At 45.5% G+C, this 14226-nt stretch overlaps 1 protein-coding gene and 1 long non-coding RNA gene across 4 annotated transcripts in view; one reads left to right on the forward strand and one right to left on the reverse strand.

Annotated features, from left to right (window-relative positions):
- Nucleotides 1-2623, forward strand: LOC127471572 (uncharacterized). Its single transcript, XR_007904689.1, has 2 exons — nt 1-320; nt 789-2623. It is a non-coding gene; the product is annotated as an uncharacterized LOC127471572 (long non-coding RNA).
- Nucleotides 2147-14226, reverse strand: part of QRICH1 (glutamine rich 1) — a 27542-nt gene continuing 15462 nt past the window's right edge. For all 3 annotated transcript variants that reach the window (XM_051788527.1, XM_051788526.1, XM_051788525.1), the window contains 7 exons: nt 12147-12324; nt 11372-11526; nt 10473-10587; nt 9042-9150; nt 8650-8801; nt 7871-7961; nt 2147-7091 (listed from right to left, as the gene is read on the reverse strand). In XM_051788527.1, coding sequence (XP_051644487.1) covers nt 6899-7091; nt 7871-7961; nt 8650-8801; nt 9042-9150; nt 10473-10587; nt 11372-11526; nt 12147-12324 — 993 coding nt within the window. In that variant the 3' untranslated portion in view covers nt 2147-6898. The remainder of the gene's footprint in view (nt 7092-7870; nt 7962-8649; nt 8802-9041; nt 9151-10472; nt 10588-11371; nt 11527-12146; nt 12325-14226) is intronic.

Consider the following 14226-nt stretch of genomic DNA (forward strand, 5'->3'; position numbering starts at 1 on the left):
GCGCGGCCGTTGTGTGCTCGGGCACTGCAGCCGCGTCCGCGTGTCGGGGGAGGCAGGAGGACAGAGCTCCGGGACAGCCCAGCACAGCCCTGGGCGCCGTTCCTTGGCTTGGCTGACACAGCGTGGCCAGCGCAGTGTGACACCTGCTACAGCACCGCCTAAGAAAGCCCAGCAATGGGTGACGCACACAAACACGGTGGGGTGGGAGCTGAGCCCAACACCAGATAGTCCAGCAACTTCTGCAGGAAGACGAGAATGGGCCTGTTGGGTCTGTGGTGGATGCAGAGCTGGGACACACCAGCAGAACCCAAAGCAACTTTGTAAGTCAAAGTGAGCTGCAAGAAGGATGAAAGTTAAAAGGTGGCAAGCAAGGCAAGTTTGGCACCAAGAGGGGAATGAAAGGCACGAAGGAGAGGGTCCAAAGTGATCCCAGCTAGGTATTATCCCTCTCTTGCCAAAGCCCCCAGGCCAGGCTGTACCAACAAGCACTGTGAAGAGGATGCCTGCACATGGGGGATTGTAGTGTAGCACCTTCCTGTCTGTGCTGCAGGTGGTGACTGGAGGCAGGATTTTGGAGAAGAGCAGTAGCAGGAGTAGGGAGGACTGTGCCCGGAATGGAACAGGCAAAAACACAGAGGACCCTTGAAGGAAATAGCAGTTGTTTCTTTTCCAGGATGAGATGTTCTCATGCCTGCAGGTCTGTTGGAGCATCAAGAAAAGTATCTGTACTGCAGGTTACAGAACAACTTCCTTCTCTGATGGCTGGTTTCCTTCTTGTGATATTCCAGATCTGGCCTCAGAGCAGCACCAGGGACAGAAGACAACCAGACCCCTTCTCACCCACTGTCCAAGGCAACCCCCTGTCTAACACTAACCAGTTCGGGGACTAAAGAATGGTGCTCCTGTGCCTGCAACTGTCCTACTGCAGTAGGTTAAATCCTTGTCCAAAGATCAGAAATCAGCTTCAAGAAATGTGTAACTCATGTTACCCAGCTGTAGGACACAGAAAATGTAACAGTGACATCTGCTCGGGTCTCCTGAAATACTCGGAAGTGAACAGGCTTTTTATGCTGCGAGGGTCATCAGTCGTGTTCAAGCCTCTAGTTTGGACCAACATATTTTCATCTGAGTAAGGTTCTACAAAAGACAACATGGAGTTTAGAGAAAGACAGTTAGGCCAGTGACTTTTACGGAGGGTGAGAAGCCCCAAACAAGTGAACTATCTATGGACAGGAGGAGGACTCCCAAGTGACTTGTTTGGTCTCAGCAGCAGCGATCTGCAAAGGTTGTGGTCTCCAAGCTACAGTTGTTTCCCATGGATTGGTGGGTTTGTCTGTAGCAGGAAAGGAAGGTGCAAGCCTCAGCATGGGGATGTTCCCTTTGCTATGAGAAAGGGTACATGTGGCTTTCAAGGCCGCCCCAGAACTAGGAAAATGCAGCCCTTGCACAGCAAAGAGCCAGTGACAAGGATCTGCAATGGCCCTTAAAACTTTCAGCCAAGAGTGGTGGTGATGATATCGCCAACATCAACACCATCTCCTTCCCACAGCCACACAGTAACAGTGCTTTGTTGTTAGGTGACATTCTGAACTCTACAGGGTAGAGTATACAGTAGACTGTACTCCACCCTGCTGTTACCTCTGTACGTAACTCCTGGGCTGAATTTCAGCTAAGAGCTCATTTCTCCTATCCACACACCAATGTCCCACTGGTTGCAGTTTGCCTGAGCTAGGGAGCTGGAAGAAAAGCACTGTCCTTTGCAGAAAATAAAAGCACCTAGGCCCACGCCACTGAAAGCCGTTCCCCGCCAAGGCACCAAGATGGTTATCCCAGAGGCAGGGATCAGAGCCACAGCGTTCCCAAGGAAAGCGCTGCCTGCCAAGGACACGCACTCTCGAGTCAGTATTACCTGTCACAGGATCAGCAACAACAGGAGGCATCGTGCCAGACCAAAATCAGGCTAACAGGTCTCTCTACCCTTATTTAAAATAAAGACAGGCTAACAAAGGCTTGCTGAGCCTACCTGGGCGGCACACACTGATCTGAGCTACAGCACGGGCACAGCAGTAAACAGGCAAGTTGGCTTCTGTTCCAATGGAAACATCAGACAAAGTTTAATGGTTCTCAAACAGACTACAACAAAGGCTGCAGGGAAAAACATTTTATTTCCAAGCAGATTACAAAGAGCAGAGAATATAAGAGTAAAATTAAATTAAAAAAATAGTTGAGTGCATCTCTTTAAAATGATTTGTAGTGTGAGTTACTCACAGGGCAAAGCTACTGGAGAGTTCTGAAGGTCACTTTGCAGGATGCCAATCACATGTGCTGTTTAGACCTGGGTCAACACAGGAGGGACAGACAAGACGTATTTTGCATATAGGCTGCACACTCATTATCAAGCGAGGCTCTGGGCTGCAACTGGACCCTGCCTTTCCGAGACATCCCCTCCACCTCGTTTCTCTCCTGCAGTTCCCTCAAGTTCTAGACATGGTTTATTGCTGCTGTAAGTGAGTTCAATCTGCCTCCCCATTCTGATGAGCTCCAATGAGAAGGAAGAAGCAGGCAAACGTGGCTGCCATGCACAAGGTTATACAGGGAATGTGGCTGCAGTGCTGAGGGCAGAGCTTCGGCCACACAGCAAAGGGAACCGACAAGTAGGGGGCACAGCGAGTGCTTCAGAGATTTGGGGGCAGCATGTCAGCTAGACTTCTGGAAGAAGATTTGAGATGCTCCTTAAGGTAGGAAGAGACTCAAGTGGAGAAAAGCTCCTTCCTATGCATTGGCACCAGTGAAACAGAAGAGGCTGAATCATCAGGATAAGGTGCATTCCCTGTAATATCTGAGGAGCAGCTCCAGCAGTAAGATGGGCAGAAAAACCCCATATAGGGTGGAAGACAGCTGATATCCCACTTTAACAGTGATTTAAGAGTCCAAACACTAATTCCAAGTCAGTTACTATGAAACTCACACAAGAATGCAGTTTGGCTGGACTGTGCAGAGTCAATCAGTCTCTAGCAGCACTCAGACCAGCAAGAGGATGTGCAACTACAGCACCAGCAAGTCCTCCACCCCCTGTATGCTAAGTGGACTCTTTTCTACCACTTCTGGATCTGCTCTTACCACAGCATAAGGGGCTTGGAGGCCTCATCCCTTCTACTGTAGCACACAGTAGCCCTAATGCAGCTGAGAACAAGACTGTCTTAATTTCTGCCCCAGGAGCAACAGTGCAGAAGAGAATTCTTATCTAGGGACCAGATTACATATTTTTTTATTGCCCAAGGCAGAACAGTTCAGGAACTACTTCAGACCTTGTGACCCATCTAATAAGTCCATACCTCTAGGGGTGAAGAAGCCAATAGATGAAAGCCCTATTAAGTTACTTGGACCATTCCCTTTACTCACCATTCTACACAGAAGAACCACTCCCTAGTCTGCTCGTTGCTGCTTCAGCCATTACCACTCAGAGGAAATGCTTGAACTCTTGAAAGCAAATGAAAATCTAATGGTGCCATGGACAAGCGTGTAAGAGGCTACAAGTTTCCTAAAGAAAGCAACACTGTTAGTGTCAAGAGCTTGGACAATACATGAGTCTCATGTCAGAATGTGAGGTGCTTTACAACAGTCAGTCACGCTCTGATTTCCATGGTTCCTTTCATACCCCGGCAACAAGATGGGCACAGTTCAAAACCAACATGGCAGGGTCTCTACCTTGACTTCTCAGCTCTATTTGTTTAGAGATCAATGCATTTTCAGCCTGTCTCATACAAGGCATGGGGCAGGGAGAGTTCCTGTTGAATATATACACGCATACAAGAGCGAGCAGTTTGGCACTCTTGGAGCCGAGGGGGAATGCCCTTGAAGCAGCAGTCAAGCTGGTTATAGGAAAGTGTTAAAAAGCTATTTTACATGTTTGACTGGGAACATTTCCCAGAACTCAGACAGCAACTCTAAGCCATAGCACTCTTCTGTGCTACTCTGTGCACGTATTCCTATGAGCCCCTACAAGGGAGCAGATCATGTTCTTCACTATCAAAGAACATAGTATTTATATTCTAGAAATACTGTACCTTTTAAATTAGCTCCAGAGAGCCAGACTAGAAGCCAGGTCCAGGAAAATAATCCTTAAGTCACAGTATATCGATTGTCTCTAAAAATAGGGAATGAAGTTAACACAGTGGACATTCTGATGAGACAGTACAGAACAGTACAGCAGTCCACTTCTGCATCAGCAGATCCCTCTCCTATGTACATCTGAACAATGAGAAAGTAATGGAGACACTTCAGTCCATCAGGACAAAACCAATCATCAGGAGATCTCCACAGCTCACCACGTGCCAAGTTTCCCTGTTACTAATCACTATACTCCAAGATCAAGGAGAACTCTTCCCCTACAAAGACTTTAGATCATCCTGCAGTTAAGGGTTGTAAGGAAAGTGCACAGCCTAGAATTTTAAGGTAACACGGAATCCTGTTTCCCCAGAAAACTCAGCTGAAGTACCTGTTTCATCCCTAACCTGCAACTGCCCCAATGTTCTGTCATGTTATTGCAGCTTCTGGCAATTTTTAGACTAAGAGGTGACTCCCAAGGTCACCTAGTGAAGCAACTGGTACAGGGTGTATCTGACAGATGGTTTAACACCCACTGTACTTCTGATGGAGACAGCCAAGGCAGCAGGCTTTGCAACTCTGCTCAGAAGATGGGACAAACTGCCCAAAAGAAAGGGAAATCCACCCTATGCAGGCCTGTTGGGGACCCTGAGCAACAGGCACATGCAACTACTTGAAATAGCGGGAGCCTGCCCCAGCAATGTCCTTAACCTCTTAAATTAGGGCCAAAGATGGACATTCCAGTCACTAAGATAGGGTGAAGGGATTAGAGGATTCTGACAGCTGAAGCACTACTGATGATCCCAACAGCCACTCTGCCACAGGGGCAATGATGGATCCAAGCAGACAGCTGCCAGCACTACACACTACCCAGGCACCATCTTCCCAGTTCACCCACTAGGACCTGGGCACCAACCCCAGGCTGTTCTCCCCTGGCCTACCTCTAAGGGCAGACACTGAGCTAAGAGTCTAAAGTAGAGTGCAGGTTTTACAAAACAACAGTGCATTGCTACTTCACCTCTCTGCACTTATTTGAGCACAGAGTCCTACAGAGGGAACAACTGCTCATACTGACAACTAACTCGAGCACACGGGCTTCCTTGGGAACACCAACGTCAATACGAAGCATCAAGGGCTTGGGAAGTCTCTCTAAGCGTGCACGCCTCAACACTGCTCACGAGCACAAAGACAGGAAACGTTATGGCTACTCTCATTTACACTGTGCACAACCAACAGAGAGGGCAGACCTTCCTTCTCAATACAGACAGGTACTGGTCAACAGAGGCTTCAGAAAAATTGCTTGCTTGTACACAAGTTTAAGTTCTTTTACTGTAATATATATTTAAGTATTTACCTATGTATTTTGGAACAGGGAAGGGACATGAGGTGGAGAAGCAGGGAAGACAAGTTCAAGAAGCAGAGTCATCTCTCTGCATCCAAGAAGCTGGTGGCACAAATAACAAGCCTGGCAAGTGATCTCCCATTTCAAGCACAGTTGGCTACCCGCTGGGTTCAAAAGAGCAGACTATTTGTTAATGATATAAAATATCGCAACCATTTAAGATGCAGCAAGGCAAGGCTACAGGGCTGGGGTTTATGATCATGAACGATGCCAGGAGCTACACAGCTATGTTAAAAACTGTGAAAAGGCTGTTAATAGCAGGAGTAAGCCATATGCTGCTCCTGGAAGGCCTTTTCCCTCCAAAGCCCCTCCATCATGCTGTTGGTGTGATGTATTTGAAAAGGAGAGGGGGATTTTTCTAGGGGTAAAGCCACAGAACATGAGGACAGTCTGATCTGGTCTCACAGATCCCATGTTCCTAGCCTGGCACTGAGCTTCCATCAGCAAGCAGACATTCAGGTCCTTCAACAGAAGTTTATGCCCTTCTACCTTCAAAATTTGTAGAGGTGAAAGAAGTCCAGCAGAGCTGAGCTGGAAAGCACAAACAGGGATGAAAACAACCAGTTTGCATACTGATCTTTGTATAATGACCCCCCACCCTCACAGCTCACTCTTCCCCAAATAAAGACACATTGTTCAATGGCATGTTGAAAAGACGTGCTCGTCATTCTTAATAAACAACTAGAGTAAGAATACATAAGAGAAACAGGGTGGTATCTTTATATGATACACAAGTGTATGTTACAAGAATTCCATCAGGCACAGAAGCCTCAAGGTTTAAGGCCTCAATGTTAGGCCAAAAAAGAAGAGTGTGGTAAAGTTTGTACTTTTAACATCTAAAAATGTCACTTAAAGGTCTGAATAGAAATTGTTGGTTTGTTTTTGTTTTTTTTTGTATAAATCATAATTGCAGTTCACTCTCTCCTCTTTCTTCCAAGATATCAGCAAATTAACGTCCAAGCACAAGAAAAGAAGATGCCTGCCTCTCCTCCACTGGCTGAGCAGGTCCATCCATCATTCTGTGCCCTCTAGGCTGCACGTGCTCCAGGGAGACAGAGGCCCTGGCCAACCAGGCCAATCCTGTAGTTCATATTTTCTACATCATAAAAAAAACCCAGAGTCAACCAGCAGCTTTCCACAGCTCCCAGCTTGCAGGGGATATGCAGCCTCCAATGGTTCCAACAGTTTGGTGTGTTGGGTAGGATACACAATGGGTAGGTTTTCCTTTAGATTCTTTTAAAGAGAAGAAGCCTAAAAGGGCTTCATAACTACACCAATAAAAAACCAAAAACTTAGGCATCTCCTTTAGTGTAAAAGTCTGTACAATTTCTCTTTGCTTGTCCCTCCCCCATCACCCTGCCCCACCCCTTCTGAGCCACAAAGGATGCCTTAGTGCATGGTGCTGGCATTAGCCACGGCAAGAGCTTCCTGAATCTCTCGTATCACCAGGATCCGGGTGAGCATCTGCTCCATCTGCTCTCTGCTGATCGGCTGGATGGAATACCAGATAGGGCTGTTGGGGGCCACCACTGGCTCCGGTGTCAAGTAAAACGTGTCATTCCGGCCTTTCACACTCTGGGGGCTGTGTGAGGAAGATCAGAAATAACCAGACTAACAGAATGCCCTAGAACGGAGAGACCACCACTGTCCTCCCCCCAGGCTTCACAAATCCTGACAGTGAACATCTGGCTGATGAGATATAAAGGTACAGAGTTACACCTAGAGACAACATTGGTCCCAAAGTTTTAGGCCATGCCAAGCTTAAAAAGCCATGGTGATGACTACAAGAAAGTAATTTTTTTTCACACTGGTAAATATAACACACACATGGTTTTAGGGGTCTTTCAGAGTGAAGCAAGAATGGAGTATTTTCACATTCGGGCTACCTGCAGATCTATTTGTGCAGAGGAACCTTTACATTAAATATCAGAATCATCACAGTTTAGAGGCGAGTGCTTTGAGACTCCCTCCAATCTCTGTAGCAAGTCCTCATTTTTGTTCAGAAGATGATTTGAATAAGACCCTAATCTCATCTCCAGTAGTGGATGCTCCAAGATGACTTGCAACTCACAGGCAGAAGAGCAAGCTCATGCCAACACAGCAAACCTCCAAGTATAAGATTAGGGGCAGCCAGTTCACAAATCAGGATTTGTCTCTTTTAAATACCCCAGAAGTTCAACTTACATGCCATCAGACTAAAACCCACCCTTTCACATCAACACCCTCCCCATCTAAGTAAATTTATGCAAACACAAAAACTGTGCCAGCAATAACACACAGTCCTGAGAACTAGACCAGCCACAGGGTGCAGTTCCCCAGTCAGAGCAGACAAGCACCACACACACAGACAAGAGCTCTCACCATTTGAAGAGGTAGAAGTCATACAGCTTTATCGGACACCTCAGAGGGTTCTCTGGATTCTCTGTCTGCTCTGCATACATGTCATCTGTAACTACAAACCAGCCCCCCAGAATTGTGTCAGACTGTGTAAGCACAGCACACTGAGCAGTACCATACAGCCTCAGCACTCTGTAGCACCTTGTCACCATGCAAGAGCTAGCAAGAGACATATGGCTGTTCCAGGGCAGAGGCACCCGGCTCTAAATGCTCAAAGCATTATATGGAGAGCTTGCTTTATCCCAAGGCTACTGAAGTTCACAACCCATCCATATACTTCTTTCCATTTCTCCTCTACCAGTGCCCAAAATGAGGGAACTCTCTCTGAGACTGCAATACCTCAGCTACATCGTGTGCTTTTAAGAGGACAGATTGTACTTACATAGGGGTTCTGGTATGGGTTCACATGAATCAAGGTAAGAGGAGCCCTCCCAAAGAATTTTCTCCGTATCTTCATAAGCACTTACACCCAATAGCCTCTTTGCCCATAAAAAAACAGAAGTAACAAAAAAGTTATCCTTAGTTCTTGACGAGTCTCATATGCCTGAGGTAAGGTATGTCCCCAGGCTTATGATTAGAAGGTACTATGCTCTCTTGGACCAGAATACATGGAAAACTCAGACTGCTGGGCTGAAGGTAACTGTCAGAGCCTTGGATTCCCTACCTGCAAACATCTCCAGGTTCATCCACTTCTTCAAGCCCAAGTAAGTAAAATATTCCCAAAGAAAACTCCTAGACACTACCTTTCTGTCCTGTCTGGTGCATGCCTGGAGCCTTCATATAGCGGATACTCGTGCTTTTATCCTTGGGATTAGAAGGATTCTTCTTGGTCTGCCTCAGCACCTTGGAGAAGGCCAGCTTCATGTGCTGGTCTACTGTTTTCAACAGGAAATATCTGAGCAGCAAGAACAGAGCACAGGACATTTAGAGGCAAGGTAGTTATCTTTTGTCATTGTGAGCAGGCTGAAGCTCAAACCAACCACTGAGTTAAAGGTTTTTCCAGCAGCAGAGCATGCAACAGCCATAAATTAACCCGTGATTTCACCCTGACCCAGTGCAGCAGTTCCCCACCAACCCTGTCAAGGCGTCTGAAGTTTTTTTATTCCCCAAAATTCCCAAAGACTTAAGTACTTACTTTGTATTGAAAAACATCAGTGTAGTGAGCAAGGTGGAAGGGGAGTGAGCTCCAAGCTGCTTACACTCCCACAGCATTTCCTCTGTTACATGACTGGAGAGGATGTAACCTGCAATAACCAGAAGTCAGCATCATGCCAAGATATAGACACAGTGTGAACACAGGTAGCATTTTATAGTCTGTAAGTATTGAAGAGCATATAAATCTTAAGGGAAGGAAGAGGAGGAGATTCTCACTGATGTCAAGATTCACTGCTGTGCAAACAACTTTTTAAATAGCAGGTACAATTAGGATATAACACTTGTACACATACATCAACCTCTAGTTGAAGAGAGTGTGCTTCTGCAACACGCCTTTACATCCCAGCCCATAGAGAAACAAATACTCACTTTAACAGCTTTTAATTAATGGCTCAACTCCAATGCAGATGCTCTTAATCCAATAATATGTGAGAGCAGGCAGGCCAGTGTAACAAATCAGCTCTTGGCCCTGTGCACAGCTTTAGTCAGCACACAGTGCCAAGTGATGTATTTGGACACGAGTAATCCTTTGATTCTCAGATATTTTTTTTCCTTTGTGTAGAAGAGAAATACTATACTCCAAATACACAGATATACAGAAAAACAGACAGCACTACAAACTCCAGGGCTTGTGGAATGACAAAGCACAGATCAAACAGCCAGAGTGAAAACAAAAGGATTCCAAAACTCATGGTGCTACTTAGTCATCTAGCCTGTAAACAGCAGCTACTTTTCTGAACACAAGCAACAGCTTCTTCACTGATGCCCAATCCGATCAAAGGGAATGAAGCAATGAGAAACCACGTTTCCATGCTCTGAAAATGCAGTTCTTGATCTAGTTCTCATATGCAACTCTGTCAAAATCTGTCTCTCCTGGAATTGCCCTGCCACCCCCACTGCCATCATCTCCTGAACACAAGGTTGAGCTGCAATTGATTGGAGGCTCTAAACACTCATTGTTTTTTCCTTTGACACTCGTTGGTCCTGCAGACAGTATCCATCTGGCTCCATGGCACCATGACAGTGCTGTATTATCTCCCAAAATAACAATACATATTAGAGGCAAGATGTACTAGTACTTCAGATGAGGAAGCCTGATTCAAATCAAGGATCAGCTGGCTTCCAACTAAGCCAATCTCACGACACTACAAAATCCCAACAATCTGCCTTCTGATGGGTGGCAAGTGATAGACAAATAATGCTCAACAACAGTCAGGGCTAGAGCCTGACAAGTGCAGTAACCCCGGCATTCACTGCAGATGCAACATTTTTCTTCATGACTAGCACGAGCTGCCCTAGGGACAGCAAATACTTCAAAAGGGTTTCTATTCAGACTACACTCAAGAGGTAGGTTCAGTTTAAACATTCCAAACTCTGGAAAGTTTTGGAGTTCTTAAACAAAAGTCCTTACCAAGAGGTGAAACACGGGGCTGTATGTCCTTGAGAACTTCATGCAGCCATTCAGTGAAACGAATATAGTAGAGATCTGAGAAGATGTCATCAACTCGGCCGTTTTCAAAGAGATACTGTAAGAGATTCACAACATGGTCCAGTACAGTGGGAGCCAGTGTGTTCCTCAGACCAGACCTTACCCTAAAGGCCCATGTACTCAGTTAGTCAAGCATTTTACAGCAGAGCACTGAAGACTAATACATTTTACTTGAAGAGTGAGGACAGTTGCACCAAGGCCAGTACAGGATAGGTAATCTCAATTACTACCATGAGAATGCCAAAACAGAAAAAGGAAAAAACATCTTACAAAGTGAAGCTGTTTGGATTTCACCTTTTACTTCAGGTGTGTTCACTCCAAGTTATTTCACATGACTGTTCTTTGGACACTGCTTTTTCATGTTATTGACAGAGATGTTCAATTCCCCTGTCAGAGTTTACCTCTGTTCCTGTAGCTCTTCCAGAAAGCACTCTAGCATTACCAGCTCAGATTTCCCACACCACAATAAGTTCTTGCCTGTTAAAGCTTCGACTAGATTAAGTTTTGACATTGACGACTCCTTCAAACATCATCCAACCCTCCTCCTCCCGCTAAAAAAATTAAAAGGATTTATTATTCTCACCATGATATGGAACTCAATTATTAACAATTTCACTCATAGATGAAAGCACTGCTGTGCACTAATGACAAGTCATCTGAGGTTTGGGTTTGTTTTTTTTTTAAGTAGAGATACTTTTTTCATATAAAATTGTTGGGAAGCTTAATAGAAGCCACAGTCTCCATTGTCATAACCAGGAGTTCTCCCTATACATGCTGACAACACACATAGCCCTGCAGCACACAGAGGTGTCCTTTCCTACCTTCTGAATACACAGGAAGATATAGTAGAGCACATCTGGATCGTAGGGTTCACCATCACCATTTCGAGCTTCTCGTGTCATTAAGCACAGACCGTAATTCAGCTCAGCCACAGCTGAAGAGATGAGATCTTCCTGGAACCTCAGCAGCTGACGCCCTGGAAAAACAAAACAAAGCCATATTATTTAAGCCATAAAGCTATATTATTTCCCAATATTTCAGGAATGATTTCCTGCATCTCCAGCTTTCTCGTTCTATCTGGCAGGTCCAGTACTACCTCATTCCCCCAGTATAGTAAAGTAAGCTAAAATAAATCAAGATCTTAGGTTGTCAGATCTCCTAAAAGATAAAATGGGCAAGAGTTTAACAGCAAGATCCTCTGTCCTGCCAAAGACATGACTATTGCCTTCTATTACCGTGTTCACAATGAAATGCTGCCCTGCAGCAACATGAAAACAGCAACTCTATGACTGCTCTACCAGCTCGGCTGGCATTCACAGCCTGTTTGTTCATCCATGCACCACACTCCTGCAGTGCCTTTTTCTACTGCTACCAGGTGCTCAAGGGGGCTCAGCACTGAGCTAATATCTCCCCTGAGACATGTCCTGTGGTAGTGGGAGCACACTATAATTAGTACTGCCAAGTAAATCAAAGTTTAGATTTAAAAACAATCACTGACTAAACAAAAGTGTTTTCCAGAGCAGTAAACACCTAACATTTTAGTCATTCCTAATCCTACTTGAAAGGAAACAAAGGCCATGTTGGCATGACACTTACTTCCAATAGGTGCTAGTCTATTTTGAGCTTCTTTTTCCAGCTCTGCATTCTTGGTCTGTGCCCAGCTTTTCCACACTTCAAGACCTTCTTCTGGCTTCAGAGAGTTTGGAAGTAGAAGTTCAGGTGAAGTCTGCGGCTGTGGTTGTGGTTCAACTTCAGCAACCTGAACAGTTTGAGCCTATGAAAAAAGCACTTCAGTTTATATACACCCACTTCAACGTGCAACAGCTGGACAAAAAACAAGCAATGCCACAATTATCTCTAGCCCCAGGACACCAGCCTTCTGCAACACTCCTCTCTAACAAAAGGAGTTAACTCAAGGAACACAACTTTTGTTGTCCAACCCGAATTGCTGCTCAAAAGAGTATCCGACTCTCCAAGAACACTTTTAGTTTGAACCAGCACATCTTTCTTCAGCTAACTCGTCACACTGAACCACCACTGAAGTCCATCTCACCACAAGAGGGGCCCATAGCCCCTCACAGACACAGCAGCTGCAGAGACCGCCAGCCCCTGGCAGGGATGAAGAGGAATGTGCCATCAGCTTTCCTAACCACTGCTGCTCCACACCTGGACTCCCTGAGGAGGGTTCTGGGTACAGCCACATGCTGTACACGGCTGGCATCCCTCCCCACTCAGGCTCTCTTCACTATGCAGTACATAACAGGCACACAGAATAAATATCCTCTGTTCTTATCACTGACAACAGATAAGATTAATTCATTTGTAGGAGATCTAAAGCAATTAGACTAGAACACCAGCATCAAAACATCAATTCAGTTGTAATGCAATGTTCTCAAAATACCAAATACTGGTACAACCCACTATTGTGTGAATACACAGTATGTGTGAATACAACCCACTATGATTACAGACCCTAAGACATCTCCAGACCCTTTGGAAGTTTACTTTGCAGCAGGACCTTAGGTCACCAAGAATTACTACCTCAAACTGAAACTTACTTGTCAGGCAACCAATGGCACCGACCCAAAAGCAGCAATGAGCTCTCCAGCTGCATCCACTCTTCACTACAGCTTCTCAATTCCATGCCACAGAAAGTGTTGTGGCTACCTCAATTAAGGGCTTTACAGACCTTAGTCAAGCTCTCACTGGCATCCTGAATATTACAGAGATAGCAATTCTTACATCAGGTTTTACTTTCTCCTTCTTAAAAGCTACCTCAAAAAGAAACATTTCCTTTGATACTGCCAATTGTCAATATTAGTGAAAGTTGTTCTGACAGCACTAGAGACCACAAGAAAAATGGCACAGAGACTTTAAACACCTTTACCTTACCTAACATAAACAAACCAACCAACAACTAGCTTAAGAGGCAAAGTCTGCAAGAATCTCAAGACTGGAGCTTTCCAGCTGCCTCTGGTTGGCTTCTCATTTCCTGCATCAGCTCTTACTAGCTTTTTGCTTATCAGCCCCTGCAGCAGCAGTGTGTAGTACAGCTGCAGAGACTGAAGGGACCAAGCTTTAATCAAGGCAGATGGCGACAAAGTTTAAGTTGTGAAGAAAAGCCTCTGTCTTAACGAGGACAGAGTCCAAGGGTGAACTGACACCTTGTTGTTGTAGGAGCCAGGACTGAGCCTCTGCTCTCCTCCAGAATGGTGCTCCATTACTCTCCTGAGAGCTGAAAGCTTCCCAGAGCCAAGCCCCTCCTTCAGCCCAACCCAAGGGACAATCTTCTCCCTGACCTCACAGACACCTTGTCCAGTATGAAGGTTGGACACAGTCTGGAGTTAAGCTGGCAGTTGCTTCTAAACGGACTTATATTTTCAACAAATAGAGCAAAGTAGCTGCAACTTGCCCAGGTCCCACGGAAGCACAGTGCCAGAGGATAGTGCAGGGCAGGCAGGCAATTTCCTTCTCAGTTTCACAGCTTTGAGAGGGACAGCTCCCAAAAGTTTGATGTTCACTTGTAGTAGCTTTATTGGCCTCTTACAGGAAGAGTGCATCCCTATGGAATTGCCTCTGTACTTAGAGGCTTATGCCACACCTCACACAGTACAGAGCTGGGATCAGAAAACTGTCTGATACCCAAGAATTGCAGACCACTGTACACAGGAATACA

This window comes from Manacus candei, unplaced genomic scaffold (genome assembly GCF_025592945.1).
Source record: "Manacus candei isolate 608988 ecotype Guabito, Panama unplaced genomic scaffold, ASM2559294v1 h1tg000025l, whole genome shotgun sequence".
NCBI lineage: Eukaryota > Metazoa > Chordata > Aves > Passeriformes > Pipridae > Manacus > Manacus candei.